The sequence below is a fragment of the Pelodiscus sinensis genome, chromosome 21 (assembly GCF_052426305.1).
Source record: "Pelodiscus sinensis isolate ZL-2025 chromosome 21, ASM5242630v1, whole genome shotgun sequence".
Taxonomy (NCBI): domain Eukaryota; kingdom Metazoa; phylum Chordata; order Testudines; family Trionychidae; genus Pelodiscus; species Pelodiscus sinensis.
The window spans coordinates 17188352-17201604 of record NC_143072.1 but is presented as its reverse complement, the minus strand read 5'-3'; the positions used below and the strand labels follow the sequence as shown (position 1 = coordinate 17201604).

The following is a 13253-nucleotide window of genomic DNA, read 5'->3' as shown; positions in this document are numbered from 1 at the left end:
CCCTTATGGAATTGTTTTTGCTAAAAGCACATTAAGTAGAACATGGCAGTGACATTTGGATAAAGGTGGGGATTTAAACTACTAGCATGCATGCATTTCATGTAATTGCTTTAATGATTATAAGCATAGACTAAAAACCAACTGGATTTGGATGCTAATCCTGGCATAGCATTCTTCTTAAACCTTTCTCTGTTTTATTAAACAATGGTGCAGCCTCCTGAGATGATACAACCTACCACTGTACACAGATTAGCAAATAAATAAGCTTTCCAAATTCTCACTACTTGAGCTGTTCTGTCATCATTTTCCTTGTGAAAGGAAGAATGAAGGCCCTCTGTGAAATGTCATTTTGCTAATAGAGAGAGAGACAGAACATGATTTACTTTCAGTTATTTTTCTGAATCTGTGCCTGAGCATTTGTATGTAGAGTTTATTACTCTTGATATAACTTCATTGAGGTGGAGAGAATTTATGAAGAACATGTTCAGGTATGTCAAGAAGAAATGTAGTAGTAGTAGTAGTAGATGAATATGAATTTAAAATTTATCAGTGATTGTAAATTGGGACCTAAATGAGTACATTTTCTGTAAGTAGTCATTTTAACTCTCTCTGCAAATAGTACAAGAATCTAATTTGTAACCAGCACAGATTTTGCCGATAGTAGTATTGTGTATAATTAGAAGTTTTTTAGGCAATCTTCTAATAATTTCCTTTGTATTATCTGATTCTAGTTAATGCAGCCCATTGTGCCACTGTGAAAGAGGATTATGTACGTTTGAGAGAGAGGAGAATACTTAAGGGTTTTTGGTTTTTTTTCTGGTTATACTGGTCTGCCTCCTTGAAGATAACTTGGTGCTTAAACTCAAAGTTAAGATACAGCTTGGTTTACTTGCATAACTTATTTAGAAACTTAACTCCACTTCATGTGCACGTCAGTGTCTTTTCATTTTCTACTTTTTTTCTGAAATGTGTGGGTGTCCCTATGAAATGTGAAGCCAAGCTGGTAGCTGTATGTTTATCCATATGTACAGCACATGCCATAGTAGCTTGAATACCATATTAGCATCAATCAGTGAACAAGTCTTTGTTCTGCAGTAGATTGAGAAAAATGGAATACTGATTCTGTCAGGGTGTATAATTACTTATGTGTGTATCATCCATAGATATTGGAATGGTTGTATTTAAAATATTCTGAATCTTCAGTGTTTAGATTACCAAAATTAATTCCAAATTCAGCTGGCTCATACCACTTCTGAAAGTGATGAAATGTCTCATATTCTGGGATTTTGAGAGTGGCCACTCTGAGCTAGACAGTAACTGAAGTTTAGAATAGATCCTATTGTTGGATTCCTGTACCTGTGTGAAGTACTGTTGACTTTGGTGAGACTGTGCATAAGCGTGGATTGACACTAGGATCAGGACTGTAAAGAACAATTCTGGCAGGTCAGTTCTACGTAGAATTTAAAACTCATGGGTTATTAAATCTTGATACTGTTGGTAGAGTGTGTATATTTTTGCTCACACTACATAATACAGTGTTTATAATAGGGATAGTAAAATTCAGTAGAGGGGGACTCCATAGTGAAATAGAACATAGTTCTTTTTTTTTTGAAAAATGTTTGACTCAAAAACAACTTGCATCCTCTTAATATTGATATACATTATTTCAAATTAATGATGGATAAGGTTTGCCTTTTCCTTGGTGTAAAGTTAAAGCTATAGGCCCAAATTGTAACCCCTACTTAGTCACATTTTAGTACTCTGTTTTGAAAATAGTTTCATTGATGTCAGTGGGAATGTGTGGAGTAAGGTAAACATAAGAAGAGGTGTTGTAATCTGTCCAGTAATGAGGATCAATTTGTGCAGACAATGGACATTTTTTGACTTGCTGTCTGAATTTTTTTTTTTTTTTTTTTTAAGTTTGGCCTCAAGGAAACTTTTTACCAGCTATTGATGTGGGCAGATTGTGTGGTGTAAGCAAATTTTGCCCATTTAAAAATATGCTCTTCCTGTACTTCATGTATAGAGACACAACCAAAAAAAAGTTGTTTTTTTCCTCTGTCTGTTCCCTAGTGAAACCTGTGAGTTTGGTGTGTTAGAGGAAAAAAGACAGAAAATGCAGATTCTTAATATTGTTTTGAAGCCATCTGTTTTGGGTTTCTGTCCACAGAGTATCTTGAACTTCATTTCTCCAACAGAAACCAATGGCACTGTCAATGGATGATACTTTTAAGGCCAACATTTTTGTCTAGAAGACAGGATTCTTGAGTAATATATGGACATAAAGTTGAATCAGGTAAAAGCTCCATCAAATTTAATTGCAATGGGGCTTTCTCCTGCCTATTGTATTCTTGTTAAAAGATACTTTGGGCATTTTACCTGAACTCTGAACAAGTGGAACCTGATGCAAAAGAACACTGCAGCCCTTTCCACCCAATGTCATTGGACTCTAAATTATAATTTTTGTCATACCTGGTGCTTGGAGATTTGACAGATTTCCCTCCCAAAGCCATAAGGTACTTCCTCTTGGCAGACAAGAAAAAGTCAGTCTAAAGTTTACTTTTGCTCTTTTATAAATAGTGCAAGCCAGTGACTTTTGCAGTTGCGAGTGGTTCTTTTTCTTTTTCACTACTTCTGTCTTCTGTTGCTGCTGCCTCTTTCTGACATCATGCCCCTTGCTTCACATCCCGTCTTCACTTCCACAAGCTCATTTACTTTGACATTAGAAAATTAAACCAGAATAATAGTTTTACTGTAAGAAAATTAATTCAGTTCATAAGGCAGCATTTTTAATAATACAATATTAATTTTGTCCACATAGTATTATAATGCTGTAAGTAAACTCACAATGGTACATTATTACGTACTTTGGTGATCTGAAGAGATACATCAAAGCAATCAGTACAGAATTAAAAGATGACAGAACTATAAATGAGTTTAGGGAAAAAAGGTGTTGTGAAACAAACTTGATATTGTTTTTCAGTGAGATGACAAGTTTGGTTGATGAAAGTAACTATGCTGTCATAATATACGTGGACTTCCATAAGGCCTTTGATTAATGCCCCCCAATATTATGATTAAAAATCATCATGATACAAAATCAGTGTAGCACATATTAAACTAATTTTAAAACTAATCATTAACTTTCTGAAATTGCAAGGCTATATAGTCAGATCTTACAGGACCAATTATTTTTATCCTAATACTGTTAAGTGTCTTTATTGATGATGAGGAAGAAAATATAAAATCATTGCTGACAAAGTTTGACTATGACAGACTGATTGGTGGAGTGGTAAATGACAAGTTGGTTATTATATAGCAGGGGTGAGGAACATCCAGCATTGCCTGGATCTGGCCCCCAATGCTCAGTATCGTTCCTCTCCTCCTTCCCCCCCCCCCACACACACACATTGGGGAGCCTGCACCTACTGCAGGACTGGAGCACACAAAATCAAGTAGGCTGGGCCCTACTAGGTTCTGGTATACAAGGCGAATGTCTCTCTCTTCACTCAGGGGCCACGTCAGTGAGGGTGTCTTTTTTTTTTTTTAACTTCTCACTTGTGTGCGGCCCCCAACTGATTTTTCTGTGTGTCAGCGGCCCCCAACCCAAAAAAGATTCCCCACTCCTGTTATACAGAATGATGTGAATTATTTGATAAGCTAGGCTCATTGAAATTTGTGCTTTGTAATATAGCGAAATGCAAAGAGTTACATCTAGGAGCAACCAGCATAGGCCACATTTTCCTGATGGGGAATGTATTCTGTAAAAGAGGGAATCTGGAAAGGACTTGGATGTTATGGTGGATAACTGATTGTGAACTCCCAGTGCAGTGCTGTTTATCTGGTACAATGTCCAGTTGTGAACTGATTTAGAAAAATTGCAAGGACTTCAGAATGGATCTAAAAGAATAATTTGCCATCTAAAAACATGCTTTATAATGACAAGTGTAAGAATCCTGATTGATATATTTAGCTTATCAAAGAGAAAGTTTAAAAAAAATTCAGACTGGAAATAAATATTCTCGTTGTTAAATATTTGTGCCTTAACTGTTGGATTGAAGAATTTTATATCACTTTTAAGACCTTAAATAAAGATTGAATGTCTCTGTCTAAAAGATGTGCTCTAGTTCAATCAGAAGTTATGGGACTGACGGAGGAATTAGTAAAATTCTTTGGCTTGTGATAGACAGGTGGTCGAAGTGTTGGTGCAGCATTTGATTTGTAACGAAAGAGGTGCCAGGGCACAAGCAAATAGGTGCTTGAGCTGAAGCAATTTTCTTCCATTTATAACTGATGCAGTTAGCCCAAAAGTGCCAGGGCTATGAACTGTCAAGTCTAGAGGTGCTGGAGCCCAGCATTGGCAAACCCTGGCACAAATTAAGCACTGTATTGGCCTCATCTTGCTGTAAAATCTGAAGACTGTGGAGTTAAAGCATCAAAGTCCCATCACTCTGACTTTAAAGTTTTCAGTTTAACTCTCAATTTTCAGAGGCTAGTAACTTTAGAATAAAATGCAAGAAGTCCCGCAAGTGTTAATAACTTCTGAAGAGCTGTATATACATCCTCATAATCCTTTAGAAAAAGTAAGCATCAAACCCACATTACAGATGAGTAAACTCAGACACCAGTTGGAGTGATTTCTCCAAAGTGTTATACTCAAAGTTTCTAACTGAGTATAACAATAGAAATATTTGTCCTGAAAATATGCAATGTAAACTACTTTATTTCTTAGAATCCAGAAATCTAACCAACAATCTAATACTTAGAGAGACACACACACATAGCAGGTGTTGTCTAAGGCAGAGTGGTACAGCTTAACTCATCTTGCTGACTGGCTCTTTTACCTACCTTTTGGAGACTAACTGCTGAGGAACCAGATCACATGTTTCTTTTAGAGTCTCCTACTCCACAAGCGGGACCAGGAATCCCTTTCAAATTTAAAGTGGTAGCTTGTAATTTTTAACACAGCTTTCAAAACACCACACAAAGATACTTCGTGGCAGATGCAAGATCAGAATGGAGCTCCTGAGTTCTGTGCTTGGCAGTGTGATCTAGGGAATGCATCTTTAAGCTGTATTCATTTCTCTTCTATTACCATGCAATAGTTAAATCTATTCTCTTTAAGGAAAAAAAATGAAAGCGGTGTAACTGTTTGACACTGCAAATTTGTATAAATGAAAAATGCTCTCATATTAATAGACTGTTTAGTGGGAGGTTGAAGGAAATGTTTGTGGTCTGACATGAGCTGTGGTCCCAGTTGATCCCTGACTTCAAACAGAGGTGTATGTTAAAGGTGAACAATTAAATTCACTAATGCATGACATGTGCTCAGCCACTTACGTAACCAGGAGTAGTTGAATGTGTGTAGATACATAATCTAACCAAAGAGTGATTGGAATTTACTTAATAAAAGACCGTAATTTACACTGTATTCCCCTTGCTTACATGATTTTTTTCCCCATTTTGTAAGCGTCTTGAACCACCTCCCTGGTTAAAAAGTATTGTAAACTTGAGACATTTTTTTTTCTGTTCTAGAAAAGTTTACTTGAACTGGTTTTTAACCTTTCAGTCTCTTTATTCTCCAGGTCAGTAACAGATCCACGAGATGGAAAGAGAGTTGCACTCAAAAAGATGCCCAATGTCTTCCAAAATCTGGTCTCTTGCAAAAGGGTCTTCCGGGAATTGAAGATGTTGTGTTTTTTTAAGCATGACAATGTAAGTAAAGTTTGAGTTCTTTGTATATTAGTAGAAGTGTTAAGAGAAGATTTAAACAGGGATTCTTTAAATCAGCTTTTAAAAATCCATTTGCTTTAGAATTATTTAAAAATTCAGATGATGCACAGAGTTAAATACTTGACATTTAGATGCTTACACCCACTTATTCATCCTGATCTGAACTGATTGACATAGTGGAGTCTATGCCTAAATTACCTTTATTTCACTACCTTGTGTTGTCTTCTCCCTATTTTTCCTAGCCAGTTCATCTGAGTGTTTCAGTTTCTAATAATGATACTCTTGTATGTGGTTAAATGCTGAATTCAGCTTAGTAGTTTTTCTACTGAATTGTTGGTGTATTTTTATTCTTGCTTTTCTCCAACGCATTAACTATTAACTTGCAGTTACAGAAATAGTTGTTATGAAATTACAGATCTTGATTCTGGCATGTGATATTGCTCTGTAAACATATGTTCTGACATTGCATTCTTTTTTATATTTGATAAATTTTCATTTTTGAGATCAGTGGTATTTTTTAATAAGTGTAAGTATCTGTCTTCATAATTGGGTGTGATGAGGCAGCAAAGCAGACTCATAGAAGCTTTAAGACTTTCTTTTGATACATATAAGAAGGCCTTTGAGACGTATCTCTGTTTGGCCAGCAATTCCTCCTCCACTCTGTAATCTGATTTCAATGAGTTTTATTTTTTCAGACCTCTTCCAACCCATTTTGGTTATTGATACCACTAATGTGTACACCTCATTGCAGGAGGAATAACAGGTATTTCGAAATAGGGCCGTTATTTCGGGCTTGTAAATTTCAAAAATGGCGCCCAGCTGGGAAGATGCAAATCAAGCGTGGGATATTTAAATCCCGGGCTTGATTTGCAATTCCGAATGCCTACATTTGCAGCCCTATTCCGAAATAGGCTGCAAGTGTAGACATACCTAGAGATAGTGTGGAGAGAGTTTCTTTTAATTCAAAGAGTTGACCAGTTTGTATACTACTCATAGCAGTTGAGATTTTACTCGCAGTTTCCCTTCTGCCAGATAAGTCTGTTGTATAGGCATCAACTCTGTGGGTTGGAGCACTTGTGGAGAAAAATCAGTGGGTGCTAACCACCCACTGGCAGCTCCCCCCAGCACTAAGAATGTTAAGGACTAGTCGACAAATGCTTATCGGATAGTCAGGCGACTAGTTGAGTCGTCTCTTCCCCCTTGCTGCCTCTATCTAATAGAGGCAGCAAAGAGGGAGAGAAGAAGGGGTACTTCAAAGTGGCAGCACCGCACAGCTGATCTGCGGTGCTGCCCCTTTGAAGTGCCATGGAGCCTAGGGTCAGCTGGGGACTCTCCAGCTAACCCCGATTGCAAGCAGCATTTCCCCAGAACCTGGCTTTCAAAGGGGCAGTGCCGTGGATCCTGGGGTCAGCTGGGGACTCCCCAGCTGACCCCGGGTTCTGGGGAAATGCCACGCGGAACCTGGGGTCAGCTGAAATGCCACGCAGAGCCTGGGATCAGCTGGGGAGTTCCCAGTTGACCCCGGGATCCATGGTGATGCCCCTTTGAAAGCTGCTTCGGCATTTCAAAGGGGCAGTGTCATGAAGCCCTGGGTCAGCTGGGGACTCCCCAGCTGATCCCGGGTTCTGTGTGGCATTTCAGTGGAACCCGGGATCAGCTGAGGAGTCCCTGGGTTCCACGGGCTCTATGGCTTTGAAATTCCATTGACTACTAGACTAGTGAATTCACTACAATTTAACACCCTTACCCAGCACTGCCTGCCTATTGGTCGGCCCTATGGATCAGTGCTTCCCTCTTTCTCCATGCACCTTCTGCCTGCCATGATCAGCTGTTTACCAGTGTTTGGGAGGCTGGGGTTCAGGGATTGAGGGTGAGGTAGGAAGAAGTGGGGCATGGGTGGCGAAGGGGTAGGAAGAGGCAGGGTAAGTTGGGGTGTTGGTGGAAGGAATGGTGTGGGAGCAGGGCTTGGGGCAGAGCTGGGGGGTCAAGTATCCCCCAGCAATTTTGAAAGTCTGTGTCTTTGGTCTATTACACTGTAAGTATTACTGGCTAACTATAGTGTTGCTAAGCAAAGAAATCAATGTAAAGACAGCTCTCAATTAGAACAAAGAGGCAATCTAAGTCTGAGGAGCTAAAAACACAAACTGGATGCTAGAAATAAGCCAGATGGTAACTAATGAAAATATTATAACAAAAGTTCAGCTTCCAGGGGTGGCCTACAAATCATTATGCAAGTTTCTACAAAAGAGCGCTCAGAAGGAGAATAAGTAAAACCTCCCTGGTCCAGCACCCTTGGGACCTGAATGGTCCCAAACCATGGAATTTACCGGACCAGGGGCGGTCAAGGCTCCTCTCCTGGCTGTCAGCCCTGCTTCCATGATGGTCTCACTGCCCTTGGCCCTGCTGGGGCTGCGCTTCCACCTAGGGGACGAGGTTGTGCTCCCCACCGTGCTGGGGTGCCAGGGCCTGCTGTTTCCAGCCTGGGCAGGGCTGCGCTCACCACTGACCTGGGCAGCATTCCCAGCTGTGCTGGTCTTAGTGGGGCTGCGCTCCCCAGTCTGCCAACTCAGCCAGAGCTGTGCTCACAGGTGCTTTCTCTGCTGCTTGTGGCCAGGGCGGGGCTGCACTTCCCATCTCCAGCCCCAGCTGGCGCTGTGCTCTCCAGCATGCTGGCCCACTGCCACTGGGGATGTGCTGCCTGTGGCCAGCCCAGCCTCTGAACCTGGCCAGCGAGGACTTTGATCCAGCAATATCTGAGGCCCTGCCAGATCACGGATGTTACCGAACCAGAGAGTCCTAGATTTTAGAGTTTTAACCTGTACTATGTAATAGACTTCTGTACAAACTAACGTTTTTCTTTGTCTTTATTCTGATAGCCATTGGGAAGTGGGTTCCTCTCCCTTACTGGTAATTGCATTAGGGATGTTAAATATCGATTAATTGAGTAATCGATTAACCTCATGAATTCTTATTGGCTACTTGACTATTTTATAGTCTGTGAGGGTAGGGCCAGCAGCTCCTGTGGAGCCCCCTGCCACTTTGCGCTGCTGCCACTGTATTAGAGGCAGCAGCATGGGGTGACAGGCAACTGGTTCACAAGGGTGGCTGGTTTGTAAACTGACTCCCCTCGTGGACCAGCTCCCACCTCCTCTGACACAGAGGCAGCAGCGCAGGGTGGCAGCAGCCCCTGTCCTGGCAGGAGTTGGAACTGAGCTGGGCTGCCTGCCTGGCTCCTAATATACTTTAAAAGCAGAACCACAGCGGGGTAGGTCCCGGACCCAGCACGAGCCAGAACTGAGCTGGACTGCTGGCCAGTCTGCTAAAAAAATTTACTGGATGGGGTGGAGGAGAAATGTGTGTTGTCTGTAGCATTAACCTATAAGCTTTTGCTTATTGCTTGATTGACTACACTGTCACGTCCCTAAATTGCATACTTTTGCCAAAGGTTCCACCAGATCCTTGGTGAAAATAAAGCTCATGGCAAGAGGATAGGGATGCTAGATAGCATATAATTGAATAGTTGTGTGACCGCATGACATTTTAGCAGTTACACAACTATTCAGTAGTCCTCAGCGGCAGGGCTGGCAGCCAGTGTGCTTCCTGCCCTGCTCTTGGTGAGCCCCCCATCAGAGGCAGCTGCATGGGATGGCAGGCGCAAGCTGGTCTGCGAGGCAACCAGTTTAAAAACCATCTTCCTGTGCAGAGCAGTTCCCTACGTGTATTGGCTCCTGCCTTCCGCCCTCCCCTACGTGCTGCTGTGTCTCTATCAGAGACAGCAGCACAGGAGAGGGGGCAGGCTGATCCAGTGCTCATGTGGAGGAAGCTTTTAAGACAGCTCCTCACGGACACCAGCTTTTCCCCCTCCCCCACTGCCTCAGGTACAGAGGCAGCAAAGCGGGGTGGGGAGAGGAAGTGTATCTAGTTGACGAAGCTTATCAGTTCATCGTGTAAGTTGTCTGCACGTTGACATTCCTACAAGAGGGGAAGATTTTTACTCCCTTTTCATAAGAATTCCATGAGACCCGAGTCCAAGAAAATCTTATTAATTTCTTTTACAAAAAATTTCCTTGTGGCAACACATTAAATCACTTCTGTGCAGCAACTTCCTGAAGGGTTAACTTTTGTTATGGAATAAGAAATAATAGCTACTTTTGGCAGGTGATCTGAAGAGGCGTCTGATGACAACACAAACATCTTGTGCATATGCACTTACTCACATAGATTATATCCCCCATAACAAAGTAATTTTCTGGTTTTGTGAGAATTTAAATTCTGTGTGATTGCTTTCTCAAACTTTTCACTGTAGGGGCACAACCTAAGTAAGGATCTGGGCTGTTGGTTCAAAAAGTGAATAACTTTAATGTCTGTTATGAATACCTTTTTGGAAATGGAGTGATATGTTGGGCTGGAGTTAAAACAGGGCTAGGCAAGATGAGACCCGGGCACCGGATCCGCCCTGCCTAACACTTTAATCCGGTCCACGGACTGCACGTGGCTGCTTTCTAGTTATATCTTGCTGCCGTGCCACCCAATTTCCAGTCTGTGGCTCAGGCAGCAGGATCTTATTTAAATGGCTCACAGCTCCTGGTTGCCGTGCTACCGTATCAGGGGCTGGAGCCAGGAGCCTTTTAAATTGCTGCTTTTTAAAGGGCTCACAGCTCCTGGCCCTGACACTACTGTGTTGCTTGGTAGCTGCCCGGGGATGCTGCAGCTATTTAAAGGGCTCCCAGTTGCAACGCTACCTGGCGGGGCCAGAGTTGTGAGCCCTTTAAATAGCCACACCAACACTGGTCAACTGTCAGGCAATGTGGTAGCATCTGGGCCAGGATCCACCAGCCTTTGCTGTGTTGTACTTCAAAGACTCTGGCCCCAGACAACTTTAGGAGGAGACTAGTCTCCAGTCCCACCCCTTCTTAAAAGCCAGTTCCCTTCAGCACCATCTGGGGGGGAGAGAGCAGGTGAGGCAGAGGCGTAGCGTGTCACATTTTTACATTTGCGATACTGAGCCCAAGATGCCTTACACTTGTATGCTAATGTTCAGGCTCGGCGGGGGGGGGGGGGGGGGGGGGGGGGGGGGGGGGGGGGGGGGGAGAAGGAAAGCATTAGTTTTTGAAAAGAATGGAATACTTAGTAACTTGCATTTCGAAGGCAGAGATGCAGTAGGGAACCTGGTGTGAGTGGGTACTGAAGCAGTCCCCGTTCTCCCCGGGTCCTGACTATTGTACCTCTGCCTCCCCTGTTGGGTTCCCCACTGCGCCTCTGCCTTTGAAATGTAGCAAGAACTGCGGGCGGCTCTTGCTATATTTCAAAGGCCAGAAGTGCAGAAGGTAGATCGAGTGCCCCTCTCTCTCCTTATCGACTCATCAAGCAGTCAATGGAAATTCCATCAACTGTTCAATTAGCTGATTAATTGAAATTTAACGTCCCTACCTTGCATTGGCATAGAGCTGCTGGGCATTTTGTACTTTTGAAAATCAGTCCACTTATTCTGGCGTCTTAATTGTGGATTCAGGTGTTTGAGTTTAGGCATCAGTTTTGAAAATCTTGCCCTCTGACCATCTTGTCCTAACTTTCCTCTCTTTGCAAAAAGACCTCAGCTTAATTTTTGGATGCAAACATAGACCTTTCAACACTTAGCATGGCGAAGGATGGCAATAGTTCAAATTGCAGTTTGTGGATTTGCTAGTCAGCTTCTCCAAAGATTTATCATGGTCTTGCAGCAAAGAAAGGGAATGAAGAGCTAATTTAGAATAGCAGAATAAAATAAAATAGTATGACAATGGTCTAAATGAATGAAGTGGGATTATATACTCTTCCTTTGCTGTTCTTTTTTAAGGATATAATGTTTGAGAGGATGGCATATGAGTTTGAGCTGTAATTCTCTGAAATACTCCTTTGCTCATATTTGGAAGTTTGTAAGTAGTCTAGGAGAGGAAAGAGATGGCAAACTCATGCCCTAACTGCAGTTAATTGCAGTGAAAATTGCATGTTCATAGTAAACAAGTGAAACTTTTTCTCTAATAATGTTACTCAAAAGATGAATTAATCTAGAAACAAATGTGTTAAATTAGGAACAGATTGACTAAAATTCAAATTATAATATTTATGCAACAGTATGTTAGCCCTAAAATGCGACATGGGAGAAGAGCTTCTCTATCTTTCTGTTATCAAGGTTCAAAATTGTGTTCTCTTCTTTGCATAATTTTACATTATCACAGAACGTTTTGATATGTTGTTTTTTTTCTAAATAGGCACTGTTACTCCAACATTGCCTGAAGTGTAAAACAGGATATCTGTTGTTAAGATGCAGAATTTCCAGCTTTTGCTTATCGGTCGATGCTATAGACTACACACATTTCCTTCCTCCCCCCCTTGCAAGTAAATTTTTTAGCAGGCTGGCCAGCAGCCCGGCTCAGTCCGGGCTTGTAACGGGTCCAGGACCCATCCCCACTGTGGCTCTGCATTTAAAGTGTATTAACAGCCAGGTGGGCAAGCAGCCCAGCTCAGTTCCAGCTTGTGCAGGGTCTGGGAGCTCAGACCCAGCCTAGACAAGGGCTGCTGCCACCCCACACTGCTCTCTCTGTATCCGAGGCAGCAGCACAGGGCGACAGGCAGCTGCTGCCTGGCACCTCACGCTGCTGCCTCTATATCAGAGGCAGCGGTGCGGAGCGTCAGAGGGCTCCTTGGGGGTGGGGACAGAGCGCACTGGCACTGGCCCCACCCCCGGGACTATAGAATAGTTGACTAACCAATAAGAATTCATGAGGTTACTCGACTATTCAATTAACCGATATTTAACATTCTTAGTATGTACTTGAAATTACACTTACATGTGTGTTTAATGTCTCTTTGATAGTGAAATTTGATTGCAGGCATTTTATTTTATAAACAAACACCATCTTTTGAATTATAGAAGGAATTAGTATTGTGTTTTATTTCAAGTTTTGTATTCATTATGCAAGATGAAAAATAAACATTTCATAAATGATTTTGTTGGGAGAAATAAAGACACAGGCTAAATTCTGTATGCACCTGCATGCAATACAATCTTGCTGAAGTTAGTTGGGTTTATTTTATGTTTTGCAAGTGTGAAATTTTTCCTTCTGTCCTGTGTGTTGACAGAATACAGCATATGTTATCTCACAGTTTTGCCATACAATGTAACTTACAATTATATTGTATGGCAACTTCACAAATATTTGGAAGTTAGCTATTTTTTCACTTTTTATAGAGTTGTTCTCCAGATGTGAAGACCAGACTAATATTTTTGGGGTAGAATAAGGCAAAGTCCTACCAGTAAAATGAGGCCATTTGCAGACAAAGATATTGGTAGATAGGTATAGAAAGTCTGGTTAGGTATTTTAATTTAATAAAGAACAAGTAAATTATGCCAACTGTGAGGTAGGACTAAGTCATGGTGCAGACCAAGGTTAAACAGTAAAAACTTAATTCACCAGCAGTTATAAATTTTGTTCTGTCGGAGATGTCCTTTAAATTGATGTGACAAATATTTTAAATAA

The 13253-nt window shown here is 41.6% G+C and overlaps 1 protein-coding gene across 3 annotated transcripts in view; it reads left to right on the top strand.

Moving 5' to 3' along the window:
- NLK (nemo like kinase) overlaps positions 1-13253 on the top strand; it is a 150505-nt gene that overhangs the window by 72848 nt on the left and 64404 nt on the right. For all 3 annotated transcript variants that reach the window (XM_006138583.5, XM_006138584.5, XM_075904850.2), the window contains exon 2: positions 5586-5715. In XM_006138583.5, coding sequence (XP_006138645.2) covers positions 5586-5715 — 130 coding nt within the window. The remainder of the gene's footprint in view (positions 1-5585; positions 5716-13253) is intronic.